The sequence below is a fragment of the Bos grunniens genome, chromosome 5 (assembly GCF_055505025.1).
Source record: "Bos grunniens cultivar Pamir isolate PY7600 chromosome 5, Bosgru_T2T1.0, whole genome shotgun sequence".
NCBI lineage: Eukaryota > Metazoa > Chordata > Mammalia > Artiodactyla > Bovidae > Bos > Bos grunniens.
Genome location: NC_141169.1, coordinates 64206174 through 64225298, shown reverse-complemented (window position 1 = coordinate 64225298; position 19125 = coordinate 64206174). Strand labels below are relative to the sequence as shown.

The window sequence follows — 19125 nt, the reverse complement described above, 5'->3', positions numbered from 1 at the left end:
CTCCATCCCTGGGATTCTCCAGGCAAGAACACTGGAGTGGGTTGCCATTGCCTTTTCCAATGCATGAAATTGAAAAGTCAAAGCGAAGTAGCTCAGTCGTGTCCGACTCTTAGTGACCCCATGGACTGCAGCCCACCAGGCTCCTCTGTCCATGGGATTTTCCAGGCAAGAGTACTGGAGTGGGGTGCCATTGCCTTCTCCAGCTATTAAGTCCATAGTGACATCTAAGCACAATTCACTTACCTCTGAGTGTTTAAGATTCTCCCCATTCTTTTGCAGAAATTGTCTCAATAACAGGGTCTTATTGCAAACCAATGGGCTTCAAGAAACAGATTTGTATATGTTACATGTCTCCCTCCACTGCTGCCGATACACAACACAGAGGCTTTATCACACCCTGCTTCCTAACAAGAGTCACAGTATATTAATCTTTCAATTCCACAGAAAGAATATCATTACATGAAGGACCCAGAGTCTCAGGCTCCATAAAGGGCATTTTCCAAAAGATCACTTAAAACCCCTCACTATGAGATAATGTGTATGAGATCACTTTGGGTTTTTAATCTCATATGATTGTTAGGTGATGTTCTTATCATTGATAGTCCTATCCCTTTGGTGGACATGTCTCTCCCAGCAAAGTTACACTATGACAGCACTTAGACGGTGGTAGATAGACTTTTTTTTCTGGGGCTCCATGGTCATCGGATCTGCCTTCCTCTTTTATGTTCAATCAGTCTTTTAAGAGCCACTGATGAAACAGCACAGTGATGTCTGAGCCCAGGTCTCAAAGCCTATAGGAGATCTGATCCTTGCGCTACTTGATAGACCTGCATTTAGACTTGGCAGCACACTGTCCGTTAGCACTGCTTGACCTGGCTTATTATCAGGCCTACTGCTAGTCCAAGTCTTGGTTAGCAGCAGGACAGAGCAGAAGAGGCTGGAACAAGGAGCAGGGAAGTGGGGGAGGTGCCTGACCATGTCAGCCATCTGTGTGACAAAACTCCTATCGGGGAGTCTGAGAGTACAAAGTATATCCAGGTAGAAAAGAGATGCCACGATCCACTGCAGCTTCAGAGGCAAGTTTGAGTTCCTGACACATCGAGGGTGTTGCACCAGCAGGCTCACAGTAAGTGGTAGTCAGGTTTGTGTGTATCTGGGGAGCAGCATGTCATACGGAATGCTGCCCTGCCCAGATGAGGACCTCCACCTCACATATAAGGTTCCAGCATTTCACGTATAAGGATCCAGCTCTCACCAAGTCTCAGCAAGGCAGCTTCTTTTTTTTTTTTTGTAAGTAGCTGCTTTGAATACAGAGATTATTAACCCCAAAATTATCTTCGGCTATGCCTCTCAGCTTGATTTCCAAGAAAGGCAAGCAAAACCCCCAAGGCAAGAGACAAGCCCTCTACCCCACTCCAATCTCCACAGCACTCTTGGGCTCATTCCTTTATGTCTCTGACCTTCCTCAGCCGCGAGTCCTCATTTGTCACTCCTTTCCTTGCCTTTTCCTTGTGCTTTCTAAAAACTTCGTCTCCCACCTTCTCTTCCCATACAAACTCTTCAAAAGAATCATTTAGATTGCACTTTCTGTGTCCTTATCTCTGACTTACATTGCAACCCAGCACAGCCTAGCTTCTGGGCTCTTCTCAGCAAGATGCCAGACCCCTATGAACCTTTCTCCCTCCTCCTCTCAGCAAACCTCTTCACTCATCCCAGTACTGCGGCCCACAGCCTCCATACAACTCTGCTCCTCTCTCTTCTCTTGTTGTCTTGACTATTCTTTCTTCAGTCTCCTGAGTATAATCTTCATCCTTTACTTTGAAAATGTTGGTTTGTCCTCAGGCCACTTCTTTTCATACTACATGCTCTCTTCAGTCCCATCCATGCATGACTGCAGCTCCCACTTGTGATAAAAATAACTAAGATTCATCCAGAGCTTCTTTGTGCTGAACACTGAACTAAACACGACTTGCATTATATTGTTGAACATTTATGGCAACCCTCAGAGGTAGATATTCTTTTTTATCTCTCATAATACTTATCAGAAAATGGATGCTTAGGAAGGTTGAAGAGTTTGCTCAAAATCATACAGCAGTCTGTGCTGCTGCCTCAGACTTCTCCCCCAAACTTAACATTGCTATTCCCCAACATCTTTAAATTCTCACATCTCAAAATTATTCATGTCACTTTCTTCTATTTTCTTTTCTTTCTCAGCTGGTAATACCACCAAGTATCAGAGCTAGAAACTTGAGGTTTCCTACATTTTTCCACCTATTATCCCTTGCAGTGTTGTCACAAAGGGATGGTGGTGTGATTGACAGAAAGATGCCAACAAAGGCAGTTAAAAGAAATGAAGTTTCTTTTAATGGCAACAGATATGAAAACTTATGGCTTCACAAAATTAAAGACAGTGCAGTGTACTGTCAAATGGAAGTACAGGCTTCCTTTAAATGTTCTTCATGAAGTTACCGTATTTAATTTTTAATTCTGTTTTTACTAAAGGCTAAGGCTCTGAATTAGAGACCTCCTCGTGGTTTAGAGAGTAGAATGCTTACTTCTCCCCTGTAACAGTCTGACAGTGAGCAGTCCAGGTTTGCATGTGGACTCTGCTCTATGCAATTCTGGAAGGACTCAGGACCCAGGACCTTCCATCTCTTGTTCTATCATCCTCTAAAGTACTACTGTTTAAAGTGTGGTCCACAGATTGACAATGTCAGCATTGCCAGGGAGCCTGTTGGACATGCAGAATCTCAGTCTCCCTTCAACCTGTTGACTTAGAACCTGAAGGTTAAGGTCTCCCATATGATTCTTATGTACATTAAGATGTGAGGAACATTTCCCAAACTCTATAGTATTGTTTTGCCCATGGGACCAAAGCTAGGCTGTCAACACAGGTGTTTCAGCTCAAGAGAAGACCTGCCCCCGACCCCAAAAAAAGGAAACTCTAGAGCAAAGAATCTTTTAGGATAAAGGTGATCTGAAGTTACATTAACACTTTCAGTGGCATCCCATAGGCTCAAATGTATTCTCATAGAAGCAACCAGAAGAAAAGCTACTGTATCACATATCTAGTTAAGTAGGTATGAGCCTAATTGAAGCCTCATTACTGTGGAAGAAGAGAGAATAGTTTTTGATGGACAACAATGGGTCTCAATTTTGTAACACTCTCAGACATAAAAATATCGGCCAAATTTGTTATTGAATTTTTTAAGTTCCTTATTCTCTTGATCTAATTACCATGCCAGTGTCATAATGCCAGCTTCATAACTTGTTGAATTGAGAACTATTTTTTAAATTTAATCCCAAATCTATTACAATGTAATTCCATTTTCTCTTATTTTTATTTCCTTTTTCTATTTTTGTTGCCTTCCTCTTTTATATTTTTCATCTTGTGGCTCTATCAGTTTATAAGGTAGTATCCTTGTGTGAACAGACAAAGCTGGTCTCAGGCAGAAAGGATGACAGACAATAAATATATATGTATGTCCATGCATATGTGACAAGCCCAGAATATTTCAAATAAAAGTAACATATTAAGATAAAATAAAGCTATAGTGATCATGTGATCTTACAAAAACCTTCTAGGTCAGTGGTTTTCAAATATTTCTTTTTTAAGCTTTCTTTCTTCTTACCTATGTAAGACACTTAAAATATGAGTTATTCAACTGAAGTAGACCAGGCAGTTTTAGAACCTCAGCTGTTTAGCTGTCTTATAATGGCCCCCTTGAAGCCCTAGGACACTGCAGAGCACTGTCCTAGGGTCAGTGATCTCTGCCTGCTTTGTGGCTTGTGATGTTAACAGCGTGTTCCCTCTGAGGCCAAGTTTGCTTTAAGAGGCTCCTGGAGGACAGTCAGTGCCCATTTGCAGAGAATCAACAAGACATCATGAGCAACAAGGAAGATCTTTGATGCAATGTACCAAGATATCCTCATTTTCCTGAGACAAGCTTTCTTCCCTGCTGTCTCTGATTGCTATTCCAGCTTAGGTTTTCCCCAGACTTTGGGATTCAACTAGTTGAATAGTATTGCCTTGTTGCGAACCTGTTATCATGCCTGCTCACCACTCTGCCTCTCAGATTACAGACTGTGCCTGACACCCATTCATGCTCACAGTACGGCGGGCCTGGCAGCCCCTCGAGCTATCTATCCTTGTCCTGCCAGATGAGCCTGCTGAGAAAAGAGTATCACCACTGCTAATCTGAGAAAGCAGTCACCATGCTCCTTGTGGGCGCACTCAAGAAAAAAGTGTGGCTGACATCTGACTCTAGCCTAAATGTCCTATGAAATTGAAAGTGTTAGTCACTCTTTGCAACCCCAGCAACTGTAGCCCGCCAGGCTCCTCTATCCATGTCCCATCTTGTACTGCATTTTTTTCCTTCTGCCTTTAGGTTTCTTTCCTCTTTACTGGATAAATAACTATGACACTAATTTGATATTAATATACAAATTATACAGTTGTAAGATTTAGAAACTAAAAGGGAACTTTGAGATTATTGATCTAACACCTTTATTTTATAGATGAGAGCACTGAAGCCTAGAGGTGAAGTAACTTGCCCATGGTTATACAACTAATAATGGTATAGTCAAGACTGCCAGCTACAGAAACAAAGCCCAGTGCATTTTGCAATATGGCATGTGCTGTGTGTGCTCAGTCATGTCCAGCTCTTTGTGACCCCATGGACTATAGCCTGCCAAGCTCCTCTGTCCATGGAATTTTCCAGGCAAGAATTCTGGAGTGGAATGCCATTTCCCACTCCAGGGGATCTTCCAGACCCAGGGATCGAACCCATGTCTCTGGCATCTCCTGCACTGGCAGGCAGATTCTTTACCATTGCACCATCTAGGAAACCCATACGGCATACTACACAGCATACTCCCTAGAACTGGTCCTTGGTATTTAATAGTTTTAAATACTTGTAAACATTAAGTTAGGCCATAACAGGAAGCCTCATTTGTATAATATGTAGTACAAAGTACACATCTCCCCACAAATGGATGCCATGCCACTAAAATTAATTTGTCCTTTTGTCCTCACGTGTTCATTAAATTGGGCTTCCCTACTGACTCAGTTGGTAAAGAATCTGCCTGCAATGCAGGAGACCCAGGTTCAATCCCTGGGTCAGGAAGATCCCCTGGGGAAGGAGAAGGCATTTTAGTAAACCTTTAGCAAATGACTGCCATATCTACAAAAGTGGCTAAGACCTTGTTTCTTTACCAGGAGGTTGACAGTCTAACTAAGACAGATACTCACCTCTCTAACTATAATAGAAATCAAACTTTAATAGAGCTATAATAGAATTTTGTGCAAATTACTACAGAAACCTGGTAGAAGGTATGATTAGTTTTGACTTGGGAGTAAGGATAGCATTGGAGAAGGCATCATAAAAGAGGCAGCATTTGAACAGGATCTTTTAAGAATGGATAGAATTTCAACAGAGAACAGGGGAAAATAGTATTCCTGACAGAGGAAACGGTGTGAGCAAAAGTGTAGAAATATACTAGAAATATAGTAGATTATGCCTCAACAATTGTACTCATAAAATAAAGAGTTACTTAGTTTAAGATTAGTGAAAATACAGTACACTGATGTTTACTAGATGAGAGTCACACAGCTTGGATAGGATGCTGACGTTAACTTAGCTTTCCAAGTCTCTCTCAGTCATTTGCCAGTGAATTCATAAAATAAAGAGTTTGGAATATTTTATATGTTGACTTGGTTAGGCCACAGTACCCAGATATTTGGTCAAACACCAGTCTAGGTGTCACTCTGAAGGTATTTTTTAGGTGAAATTAGCATTTAAATCAGTAGACTTTGAGTAAAGCAGATTACCCTTTAATGTGGATGAACTTTATCCAATCAGAGAAAAACACTGAGGTCCCCCAAAGAAGTCAAAGGAATTCTTCTCCAGGCTGCCTTCAGGTTTGAGCTGCAAATTCTTCCCTGAGTCTCTAGCCTGCCCTGCAGATTTGACACTTGCCAGATTTCAGACGCGTGCGTGTGTATATACACAGCCTATTGATCCTGTCTCTCTGGAGAACCCAGACTAATACAAACACCAAGAGTTTTGAAATAAACAGTGACTTTATTAGTCCATGTTCCCCTCTATGTCAAAATATCAGTGGTTTATAGCAACAAAATATATGTATATTTTTTCTTCCTCATGATTCAGCTAACTTCAGGTGGACTCACCCACGCTCCAGAGAGCTCGGGTAGACTCCAAGCTTCAGCCTAGATTTAGGTCTGCTCCACAAGTCTTCATCTTTCTCGTAGGGTTAGCAGTTGTGTAACTACTCAGCACTTGTTTTTCTTATAATAGAGTATAGGAATACAATAGGATAATTGGATCACAGGAGTGCAGAGGCCTCATCTAGAGACCGCCACACTGATACTTCTGCCTGTTCCACTGGCCGAGAAAGTACACAGCCAACACCAATGGGATGGAGTAGTAAGTCCAGCTATAGCAGGATTCAATGCAGATTCCTTGGCAAGGGGCACAGAGGTATAATTCTCATCCAGGAAGAAAGCAGAGAATTAGAAATGATTCAATCAACTTGAGGGACCTTGTTAGATATATTTTTAAAAAGTAACTGTCAACTGTGGAAAGGAGGGTATAAGGAGGTTAGCAGACATAAACTCTTTCTAAAACAAGGTAGAAAAGAAAAGGAAGCAGTGCAAGAGGAAAGAAGAATTTTGATTGGAAGTTGAAAAGATTAGCAGCCAAAAGACTCAACATATACAGTTTCAAAATAAGCATGGGCCTAATTTAGGGCACTAAGGAGGGAAGGAAACTAAGTTATTGAAGACATATATTCAAAACTGCGCTAGGCAGCATGCATACCTTGTGTCTTATGATCCTTACAATACGGCAGTAGATACTGCTGTCACATTCCAAAGTTCATTTTGGAAGAAGAGAATTGAATTGAAAGACACTTTGTAAATCAAATGCAGAAGACTTGTTGGCCTAATTAGATATGAGGTAAAATGGAAAAGAGAAAGATGACTCCTAAGCCTCTACTTGGGCGATGGTGTGCAGTTGTGGTTCAGTCACCCAGTCGTGTCTGACTCTTTGCGACCCCGTGGACTGTCACACATGGAACTGCATATGGTGTGATGCTCCCCATTGACTTAGTTGGGGAATGCAGAGGGAGGGCACTTGTGAGCCAAAGGAAACACATTTTGCTTGTGTTGGTAATACTATAGGACATCTATATGAGATATTTTACAAACAGTTGGAAATTTGTATCTTAGAGCTCAAGAAGCCAGTCCTAGAGAAACACTGCAGAAATAAAGGCAGAAATCATTCTGCATGGAATGCATGGAAATGCATGCATGGAAATTCCATGGAAAGCATGGAAAATGATATTTGCAAAGACATGAATGTGTCTTGCACACAGTTCATGTTCATGGAATGGCTAGCAATTTAGCATACTGTTTAGACAAACTGATGTGTTTAATTATATGTGTGAGTTTACATACAGCAGAGTAGTATGAGATGAGGTTGAAAAGATAACTTTGTACTTGGTCTCAGTTGTCCTAGAATGCTGGAAAAGGACATTTGGGCTCTTATCAAGAAGGAGCTTCTATAGGATTTTGTGCAAGGGTTGACTTAAGAGCCTGGAGACTGATGTAGCATCATAGTATAAGCTGGATCAAAAAGGGGGGAGGCCAAGTGGAAGACTATTGCATTGGTTTTATAAGCACCAATAAGGACCTACACAGAGCAGTGGCAGGAAGAACAGAAGTGAGGGAACAGATGGGAGAATTGCTTTGAAGGAAATAATTGTGCAGCACAGTAACCATTTTGCATATCATTAAATATGTGTCAAGTTAATTTTGTAACTTCTTTCAGCACTAATAGCTTCCTTTCTTCAGGTGTGCAGAGCCTTCATAATTTATTGGTCATCTGCTCGCATATTTTTTAAATAGGGTTATAATTTCTATGAGGGAGAGACTATAACTTGTTTTGTTTCCTGCTCTTCTACAACATTCATCAGAATAGGCATGGGCTAAATGTTTAACGAGTGAGCGACTGAATGAATGCTGCCCCGTACACATCAATGTACTCATTCCCAGGTTCTCTTCACACTTGCTCTGTGGCCCTGCGCCACAGCCTGCCCCACCTCTCATCTTTCCACTGACTGTTTCCCCCCGCTTGCCTCCTTAAGGTTGGTCGGGAGAACTTGTCTCATAGGAGTAACCAGATTTCTGAGCAGTTTGCAGAAACTGATGGGACTTTTTTTTTCCAATCCTGCCTTCAATCAAGCTCAGTTGATTCTCTCTTTACTATTTTTAATGTTATCTCAGATATATCCAATAGCTGAAACTGAAAGCTCATTCGTGTCTGACTCTTTGCGACACCATGGACCGCAGCACACTAGGCCTCCCTGTCCAACACCAACTCCCAGAGTTTACTCAAACTCACGTCCATTGAGTCGTTGATGCCATCCAACCATCTCATCCTCTGTCGTCCCCTTCTCCTCCCACCTTCAATCTTTCCCAGCATCAGGATCTTTTCAGATGAGTCAGTTCTTTGCATCAGATGATCAAAGTATTGGAGTTTCAGCTTCAGCATCAGTCCTTCCAATGAATATTCAGGACTGATTTCCTTTAGGATGGGCTGGTTGGATCTTCTTGCAGTCCAAGGGACTCTCAAGAGTCTTCTCCAACACCACAGTTCAAAAGCATCAATGCTTCGGTGCTCAGCTTTCTTTATAGCCCAGCTCTCACATCCATACATCCAATCTCACATCACATACATCCAATAGTTTTACAGTTATATAATATTAAAAATTCAGTTCCTATCCATTTAAGCGTCCATTTTTATTTTCTTCTCCAACCCCCACCCCAATTTAGTCTTCCCCCAAGGGACTGGTACCTCTCTCTTTTCTGACTCTAAATTCCCTAATGCTAAAGAAGGAGTGACTTGGGGGAAGGCATACTTCTTTATAGTTAATTGGGTTTGCTTTGCAGAGGTCTGGTGGGTTTCCCATCAGACCTTTGACTACTGCTGACCATTAACAACCTCTGTGTGGCAGGTGGCCACTGGGTGTTCTCTCAAAGGAATGGTGTGTGAATACCTGGGGTGACCTATGAGGACCCTACTGCACAGTTCTCTGGGGTGGGACATAAGACTGTACCTCAGCTTGATGCATCTAGATGCTCCAAGCTTGTACCTGGTATCACAGCTGGTGTGGGCAGCTTCTCAGATGGCTAGCAGAAAGACCTCCCTGGCAAGCTATTAATTTCAAACCTAATGATTCTCTCTCCATTCCTTCTTCTCTTTTTTCTAGTTATTTCCTTGTATTAACTGGGACAGCCAGGGAGTTTCCTGAGGCTGGGGTGATTATTCAGGGTAGCAGAGTTGGTTCAGCCACCTCCTAATAAGTCCTGGAAAATGCCTCTAGCCCCAGTATTTTTTTAATTCTCTGTAGAATGTGAAAGTATTTGATACCTTTGAGCCTCTGCTTTTGGGTCCTAGTTGCCAATTTTACACATAGATAACATCCAGTTATTTGCAACTGCTGGTAAACATCATTTTGCAAATCCTGAGTTGTCATTTATATTTGTAACTGCTGTATAATAAACACTGAGTTAAGTGTTATATGAACAAACATCTAATGAGTAGCCAAAATGAGTCAGGCAATGTAAAAGTGAAATACAAAATTCTGATGCAGTTTCGACCCCAATGCAAGTAATGAATTACATGGTAATGTCAAGGCAGAGGACATTTAAACCTTGAAATGGAAAACAGATTGGGGAGTGGAACAATAGGAAAGACAAAAGGAGAAAACGAAACTTAAAAACGAAGTAGTAAATATAATCCCAGAAGAAGAAAAGAGAAAGAAAGGTAGAAGTACTTGAAAATATAATCGCCTTGACCTTTGATCATGTCTAGGAAAGAATAAAACAGCTACACAGGACATTTTGGGTACTTTGGGGGAATGCTAATACTAACTATATGTTGCTGCTGCTGCTGCTAAGTTACTTCAGTCGTGTCCAGTCTCTGTGCGACCCCATAGATGGCAGCCCACCAGGCTCCCGCGTCCCTGGGATTCTCCAGGCAAGAACCCTGGAGTGGGTTGCCATTTCATTCTCCAATGCGTGAAAGTGAAGTCACTCAGTTGTGTCTGACTCTTTGTGACCCCTATGGACTGCAGCCTACCAGGCTCCTCCGCCCATGGGATTTTCCAGGCAAGAGTCCTGGAGTGGGGTGCCATTGCCTTCTCCAACTATATGTTAGGTAACATCATTTTGTCAATGTTAGATTTCTTGGGGGTGATGATACTGTGACTACGTTGGAGAACATCCTTGTTCTTGGGACATGCCAATAAAGCGTCAGGGATAAAGTTTCATGATGTCTGCAAATGGTCCAGGAGATGTGTCTTTCCAATAATTCATCTAAAATTTAAAAGATAGATGTTGTGTGCATGTGAATGAGTGAGTGGGTATAGAGTGAAAGGCAAAAACCAAATGTAGTAACAAGTTAGCCTTTGGTGAATCAAGGTCCCGGCTATTCTGGAAGACATGGCCATGCACCATCTGTATCTCCCTTCAAGTAAGGACCTTCCAGGCTTTGGGGAGAGTGGTCACCAGACAACCTCCAGCTGTCAGCATCTCCAGGGTCTGCCTGCATGGCAAAGAGCCCACCCCAGAGTATCTCCTCCCAGGACAGCAACATCCACTAACAGAGAGGTGGGGCCCAAAGGCCCATTTCTATCTGCCATGCCCAGGATGCTCTAATAGCCTAAACTGCGCCAGAGCTCCAGTGGGTTCATAGAGGCTTTATCAAGCTCCATCATTCTTTGGCCCCTCTTCTGCCCTAATAAACACTTTGCACCTCCCTCCAAAAGAAAAGGAATGAGGAAAATTTCAAAAATGAGGACACTGCATAGTGACAGAAAGCCTAACATGTTTGAGATTAAAATCTGAATCCCTGATGCTCAGACTAATTTTTCTCTGCTTGCCAATCAGAATCCTATAGATTTCCATTAATATTTATCTCCTTGAATCTAAAGGAAGCGGAAAATCTATGTTGCATTTTTCCCAGTTCTGCCATTCCCATCCTGAATTTCACTGAAGGACCACATCAAATTGTTGAGGTGCTGGCTGTCCTTAATAAGTGAAGTATTCGATGTAAGGTGTGGCGTGCAAAGCAGCACAAGTCAGAAGTGAGTTACTTAAAAAACCAAGAACTGCAAATTCAACTAAAATTTCAAATAAAAGCCAAAAAACTAGAATAATCCATACAAAATTTTAAAGCCAGAAGTTTCTTGTGCTTAAAATTACTTTCACACTCCAATTTAAACTCAGAAACATTATGTTGCTGTCACACTTCTTTGTTCTCCTAAAAAAGTAAAAAAAAAAAAAAAAATCTGTATATAGCTGACAAAAAAATAGGAATCTGTCTGCCAGCGAGTTCTCTATTAATGTCTAACATACTGTAGAGTCTGCAGAACACATGGTCTTCAAACACTCAAAAGCCTCTCCTGTACTGGCTTACCACAGCAGTATGTTTCTCCAGCATGTTTTCACTACCTACAATACATGTCTTGCATAAGCATGAATTCCTTTGGATGTTTGAGTCATGCAGTATTTTCACATGCTTTGATGTTGTGCATATGAGAATTATCATCTACATTTTGGGAGTGTAGTTTCCTGTGCCTTCAGCACTGAATTTAAAACTGCTCGACTGACATCATTTTAAATTCCATCCAACAGAATGCCAATAATGTCCACAACAGAAGTTTGACATATTTAGATCTCTCAAATATGGAACTGATTTAGCAGCTAAATTGGAAATTTCTGGGTGCATTTTTGAAAACTAATTCAGCATGAAATTATTAATGATTTAGAATTGTGCCTCAAGTATTTTGGGTTTTCTCATTTTCTTATCCAGAAAGATCTGTTGCTTCATATCAGATAAATTTCCAAGATGCATTCTGTTGTTGGAACACAAAGTAAACACCTTAAATTAATCCTGACGTGATTTTCTAATTACAGATGAGACCCATCGGCCATGATGGCTATCATCCCACGTCTGTGGCTGAGTGGCTGGATTCCATTGAACTAGGTGACTACACCAAAGCCTTTCTAATTAACGGCTACACATCGATGGACCTGTTGAAAAAAATCTGGGAGGTTGAACTTATTAACGTAAGTTGATCTCTTAACGACACCTTATCAACCCTTGATGATTCTTACCATAGGTGGGTAGTTGTTTCTGTCTTCATAGCTGGACATCCAACAAGGATTTATGGATATGCCTTCTGTTTTGAATATATGTCTCTCTTGATTCTAGTCAAGCTCCACAGTCATTATCTTTTGAAGTTTTGGAGTGGGGGACTAAGAGGACTCTCAGGGTGTTTCACATTATTTCAGGAAACCTCCCAAGCAGCTTTGGGATTTCCATTTTAAGAAATTTTGTCACTTTAGGATATGGATATGATAACAAATCAGCACCCATTCTATTCTTTGCTCTTATTCATTTTTTAAGACTAAAGTCATCATTTTTAGTTTTCTATCTCTGTTATGTTTGTCTCTATTCCTTAACTACAAATATAAACCATATACTTGAAGAGGCTGCTTTTTGTTATTATATAAGCTGCTGTAATATCAACATTTTATTTTCCAAGGCTTATAACTAATTTTAAATTGTTTGTTTTATTCATACACTTGGCATAGATTTTCTGTAAAAACTGGCCAACAAATGTTGCCATGTATTTGAGCCCAAAGAGATCAACTAAATCTGTTTAACTGATTTTGATACTGATAGTTTTCTCATTTTGTTTTTACTGTTATTTTATTTCTAATGGTATAAAGGCATGAAAGAGTTGAAAAGATGAATAAGCATCATGCTTTCATATTTTATTTGGCATCATGAACATTTCAAAAGTGAGAAATCATTTAATCTTTTAGAGAATTTCTTAGACTTAAGTTTTATATTCTTATAACTGAAAAAAGCATTCACAAAATGAAAGACAAAGCAAATAATTTCTTCCAGCTCAATAGCACTCTCTTCTACTCTTTATGGCATTTTTTCCTCCAAAAGTCAAGTCTCCTACACTGAATGTCATTAATTCTTTTAAATGATGGTTAATTAGTAGTAACTAATTATTCTTTGCTTTTAAAAAGTCTGTCTTTAATATCTTTTCTGGAACATCTATAAAAACCCTTCTTTAATTTAAAAATCACTTTAAATGGACAAATTCTTGGCTCCTTCTTCTAATGTGCCATCAACTACCCTTAGCTTTCTGTTCTTATCCTTTCACAAAAGCTTTCATTATTTCAGAAGGAACTCACTTTCTGACTAAAAGCTTCCAATTAATTTTGTTGCTAGTCTGTGTGGCAGTGGAAGCAACTGAGACTGTTTTGCTTTTCAGTTGCATCAAGAAGACTTCAGTTCTCCACTGAGAACTCCACACTCATGGCTACTCTTAGCCATTTAGTAAACGGGGCTCTTCCATAGATCAAACAAACATGCTTCCAGTAAGTCACTTTCTTGTCAATGATAAATATATCTATGTAACATCTTCTGAATAATATCACTTCCCACTGAAGAATGAATACTTATTATAGATAGCTCATGAGTCACTCACCTAATATTAGAAATAATCTCTCTGAAAAAGAATGGATTCCAATAGAACTCTATTATCAAATGTTTTCATTGAAGCAAGGATCATTAAAACAAGACTACACGTCTCTGAGAAGTCAAGTACTGGGGCTAACAGTTAGGGTGTAGGCTTGGACCCACACTCTCCCCAGTGCTCTGTGTAGCAGAGGATTCCCGTCTGGTCACTGTGACCAGACCTCGTGGGTGCCCTCAGTGACTGCAGGGCAGTGATGCCACAAGGCCTCATGTTTCATGCCAGGGCTCAGGGTGTTAAACCACACCCACAAGGCTAACCACTCTTGAAATGGGACAGAACAATAACCTTTTCCACCCATACTGACTCTAAGCATTATCCCCGTAGGTACATTTGCTGTAATACAGTCTGACTCCAATCTAGGGAGAAGTGCCTGTCACAAGCATTGTATCAGAATCAGAAAACATGGTCACTATGTTTTTGATCTTGAGGCCAAATTCCTCGGGCCTGGAGTACAACATCTGCATCTAACACCAACCCAGTATACTTTCCTTACAGTGAACCGATAGAATGTAAAGTTTGTGACAATTGTATGGGCAAGTTCACACTCTTGATGAGGAGGCTTTGCAAGTCATTTAATTCTATAAATACACTTACTATGGAGAAAAACCACCTGTACCTTTAGACTTGGAAATCAGAGAATAAAATTTTTATGCCCTTTAGAGCTGCTGCAAGTGTACTTCATTTGATGGTTAGGGCTGTTGGGTTTTAAAATGAGAGACAGGCATGATGTGTACCTTCTGGCTTATAATGCTTTCTACTGGTCTCCAACTCAAGACTTTTATTTATTCCAACTAGTCAGGGAAGGTATTCAAATATAAGATAATCTCGTATATAACATTTGGACCCAGTAATTCTGTATTAAGTATCCATAATTTATTCTTTTGTAGCCCAAAAGTAATGTGTAGTCATTTTGGTTAAGAGCAAAGCTTTTTAGGAAAGTTGCATCCCGAACCTTTGTAATGAGTGGCTAGTTTTAAAGAAACCCAGTGGCTTCAATAAGTGCTGTTCTGTGTAGAATGGAGAGAGAAGTGCACGTGCAGGCTGTCTTTGATGTAGAGATCTGCTGAGAGGGGAGGAGAACAAAGAATGAGAAAGCTGACTGTTGATGTGATTACAAACAACTTCAGCGTCATTAAATCATAGTGACTAACCCTCAAGTACATTATGTTGTACTTGATATTAGACAACTAGTAATACTTTCTCAGTATTTATAAATTTATTCAAAGTATGTTCGTGAGAAAATGAAAGCTACACAATGTTGTGACTTGAAAAGTGCAAATATATTTGAAATTGTGATCTTTCAAAAAATCCCCCAAGGTCTTTTTCTTGGTGGAGCACATTAACGCCTTTAAAAAAAAGTTATTGGAACTAACCTAATAAAGATTTTAGTCACAAAGTTACCCAAAGTATAGGCATAGGGGAGAGTAGTGGAAATCTCATATGTTAGTAGCAGCATTGTCAGCAGTGGAAATCGAGCATAAACTAAGACATAAGGTATTGCCAGTTTTATAGGCCCGTGCTGTGTCTAGACCTAGAAAATGAAGTCTTTGCCAATAACTGTTTTTACAATCTCTAATGCATGCTTCGTATTCAGAAGCTGATATTTCATCAATAGCTGTTTTACCTCTGTGTGTGCCATGACCATTAATAACATCATTAATATTATTTTCACTTTTGTATTGATATTTTATGTTGTATGACAATGTTGAGAGAGATTGTCAGGCAAACGGGTCCCTCTGCAGATGGCAGCTGGGTGAATCTCTAGCCTGAATTATAGTCCTCTCCAAAGGCTTGTTAGAATTACAAACTAGTTAGCAGTGCGTAAGTACATGATTTGGTGGAGGTTTTTCACTCAAAAATTTACTCAGGTCTTGCATATACTATTACCAAGTTTACACAACAGTTTCCACTGCTATTTAAAAATCTCAACAGCTCTGCCTTTGTGGAAATTTTAAGTAAAAAGGCTACATATTTTCTGCCTGAAATATGTATGGATAATTGTAAAATCTCCACAAAATCATCATTTCCTAAACAACAACAAAAAAGTATTGCAGTTATGAAAAACAATGTTTATTTTTTATCACTGTGCACCTACTTAAGGGATTTTGATTAGATGAAGCACATTAATAAGGTCCAATTTATTCATTTGTCAGTATCAGTGTAGAATTTATGAGTAATTTCTTCCCATTAGTTTTATCTCTCACTTTTTACCAAGGAAATAATTCTAGTCCAGACTTATAACCTTCTACAATATTGATAATAAAAAAAAAATGCCCACTGAAAGAACAAGATAAAATTCAGGCTTCAGTGCAGTCTTAAATCTCTGTTCATAAGTGTAAGAATAGCTTTAAAAATCCAAATCCAGCAGTTGGCTGTGTTTTAAATACCTTTGGGTAGAAGCAAATAAAATAATTAAGGTAGCAATACCCATATGCATCCCATGAAAATCATTTGGACTTATTTCTGTAACAGTAAATTGATTAGCAGAGCATTTGCTTCTTGCCTAATAGCTGCTGAAACTATATTTACATCACTTTGCTTAGGGCTGTCAAATTTCTTTTTTGTTTTTTCTTTTGCAGTGTTGTTGATTCAATTTCTACCTTCCTAGGGAAATTTTGTGATAATCTAATCACTTGGAGATAGACTAAGAAATTTGCAAAGTTAACATTCTAATTTTGTGTTCAGTCTTTAATAGCTTGACTTTACTTGCCTTAAATGCTACAGAAATATAGTCCTCTCAACATTAAATTTAGACTCATTACTTGCTTTGATGTTTTTATTTTATGATCAGAATTATAAAGTCACACTCCTCTCTGCTCTACTCTCATTACTATAACTGCAATTAAATTTACTCCCTAAAGTTTTTCTGCATTGTCTGGGTAAGTATGAATGTGTTTGGTTGTGTGTGTGTGTATTGGATAAATGCAAATGATTGCTTATACTCCCAACCAAGAAAATAATCACCAAATTCACAAACTGCAGGGGAGGAATGGGGAGGAGAATATTATAATTCCATTTCCAAAACAATTATTTTAAGTAAAAGGTTATGCTTTCACTATAGGACATTAATAAATGAGAGAAATATTCATATTTCCACACCAGGGAGGCTACATCAGTCAACACTTCAAATGTTAACAACTTTAATCAAAGCCGAAGGCTTTAACTAAATAACTAGATATGAGTATTCAAGTGTAGAGCAAACTTTATAAATTATCTATGGATTTAAGCATTTAATTTACACTCATAGTCAGTACAGCTAGCTCTTCACAAGCCTTCAGAACAAACTAGACACGATCTCTGGGCTTCAGACTTCTTCAGACATTTATGTATCAGGTAAAGCCCCTGGACTCTCCCCACCACCACCAGTCACTGTATCTGAATTGCAAGCTCTAGGACTTCATTGCCAGTCCAGTGATTAAGACCTCATCTTCCAATGCGCAGGGTGCCAGTTTGATCCCTGGTAGAGGAGATAAGGTCCCAATGCCTCACAGCCAAATTACCAAAACATAAAACAGAAGTTATATTGTAACAGATTCAATAAAGGCTTTGAAAAATAAAATAAATTGCAACCTCTTCAATATATTCTCTGGAAGCCTGGCCCAAGTTTTGGAAAAAGCACCCTTCTCCCTTCCTTATATGAAATGAACAACCCTCTTCCAAATAAATACTCACTTTCAGGTGATTTTTAGCCCTTTCCCATGTGACCTGAAGGCCGATGGGCTAAGGCTTATATTATTGATTCCACTCTCTTTCAGCATATCTGCACCTATCATGCTGCTCTCAACTTTGGAGCCTAAACTGAGATAAAGTTATATCACAATAAAATGTGCTTAAACACTAAAACTTCTTTGGAAGGAATATAGCTTTTCTTTTGGATTTAAAGAGAACTTGCTATCTTTTAGTGCCTCGGGGTTAATATTATGGAATAAGCATTATTGAGTGTTGATCTTGGAAAACACACCACAGACACACACAAATGAAAGTTAACAAGGGATGGGGAACACATGTACACTCATGGCGGAGTCAAGTCAATGTATGGTAAAACCAATACAATATTGTAAAGTAAAATTAATTAATTAATTAATTAATTTTTTTAAAGAAAGAAAGTAAACAAGGCATTTGGCCCTGAAGAGACAGTCTAGACACTTAGCAACAAATTGATTTCATGAATAACTGAAACCCTCTGATTACAGCCATTAATGACCCATCTCTATACAAAAATGAAAATCATGTTCTGAGCATCTAGACATTTCTACATTAAGAAAGTTATTTTAGTGGACTTCATTTTCCCACATTGATTTCATTCACTCTTCTCCTGATTAAAATAGAAGCATTTCAAATTTCCTCTGAAGAAGCCACCACCACCCTTCCACATTCCATGTTGAGCATACTACCCAGATCTAAACCAACCTCAGCATCCCAGCCTTGCTCCCCATTCCCATGGGCTACAGTATTCCTCACCAGGACCCTTATTAATTCTTCATTGTTGAAGGCTCCAGTGAAATATGAAAATATGGGTCTCATTCAAAAATTATTTTAAAATGTAAGGCAATAGTGGAAGGATATTTAGCCAAGCAGAGATACCTTTGAAGCACAGATTTTGTGCTACACAGGTCACACATCCATGGAGCCATCCCTGCTCTTCATGCCCTTGTATATAAACCTATTTGCATCTGCTGTCATTTTCTTTCTACCCAAAGGTCTTAAACATTTTCACAGTGTGGGGCCACTGATAGAAAGACTTTATTTTGCCTTCAGTTTTGAAAGATACTTTTTCTGGGTATAGAATTCTAGAGTTAACAGTACTTTAGAAATGCTGATCCACTGTTGTCTCTTCTGCATTATTTCTGATAAGAAATCTGCTGCTATTCTTTCCTTTTTGGTTTTGTTGTTGTTATTTCTCTGTATATAATGTGTCTTTTAGCCCTGTGGCTGCACTTAATGGTTTTCTCTTTATCACTGGTTTTAAACAACTTGATTATGATGTGCCTTGGTGTGGTTTTCTTCATATTACTTGTGTGTAAAGTTTTTTGAACTTCTTCTTAGATATGAGGTCTATAGTTTTCATCAACTTTGGAAAATTTCTGGTCATTACTTTTTGTTTGTTTAATAACTTCCTGTGAATGTCTTATATTTTTTCCCTTCCACTTTTCAAAACTTTTTTTATAGAGGTAAAACAGACACACAAAAATCCATACAGAAATGTACAGCTGAATGAATTTTCACAAAAAGAGCACATACATGTAGCTAGCACTCAGTACAAGAAATGGAAAATCACCAGCACCCAAAAGGCACCTCATGGCCCCTTCTAGTCACTAATCTTTCCATGACCCCCAAAGCAACTACCATCCTTATTTCTAACAGCAGAGCCATTTGCTTGTTTTTATGCAGTGTATCCTTCCTTGGGGCTTCTTTCATTTAGTTACACTGCATGTAGTTGTAGGACTGTTCCTACAATTGTAGGAACGTAGGATGTTC

The 19125-nt window shown here is 39.3% G+C and overlaps 1 protein-coding gene across 14 annotated transcripts in view; it reads left to right on the top strand.

The window, feature by feature from the left end:
- ANKS1B (ankyrin repeat and sterile alpha motif domain containing 1B) overlaps positions 1 to 19125 on the top strand; it is a 1153827-nt gene that overhangs the window by 814469 nt on the left and 320233 nt on the right. For all 14 annotated transcript variants that reach the window (XM_086400851.1, XM_086400849.1, XM_086400857.1 and 11 more), the window contains one exon: positions 12002 to 12154. In XM_086400851.1, the coding sequence (XP_086256977.1) occupies positions 12002 to 12154 (153 nt within the window). The remainder of the gene's footprint in view (positions 1 to 12001; positions 12155 to 19125) is intronic.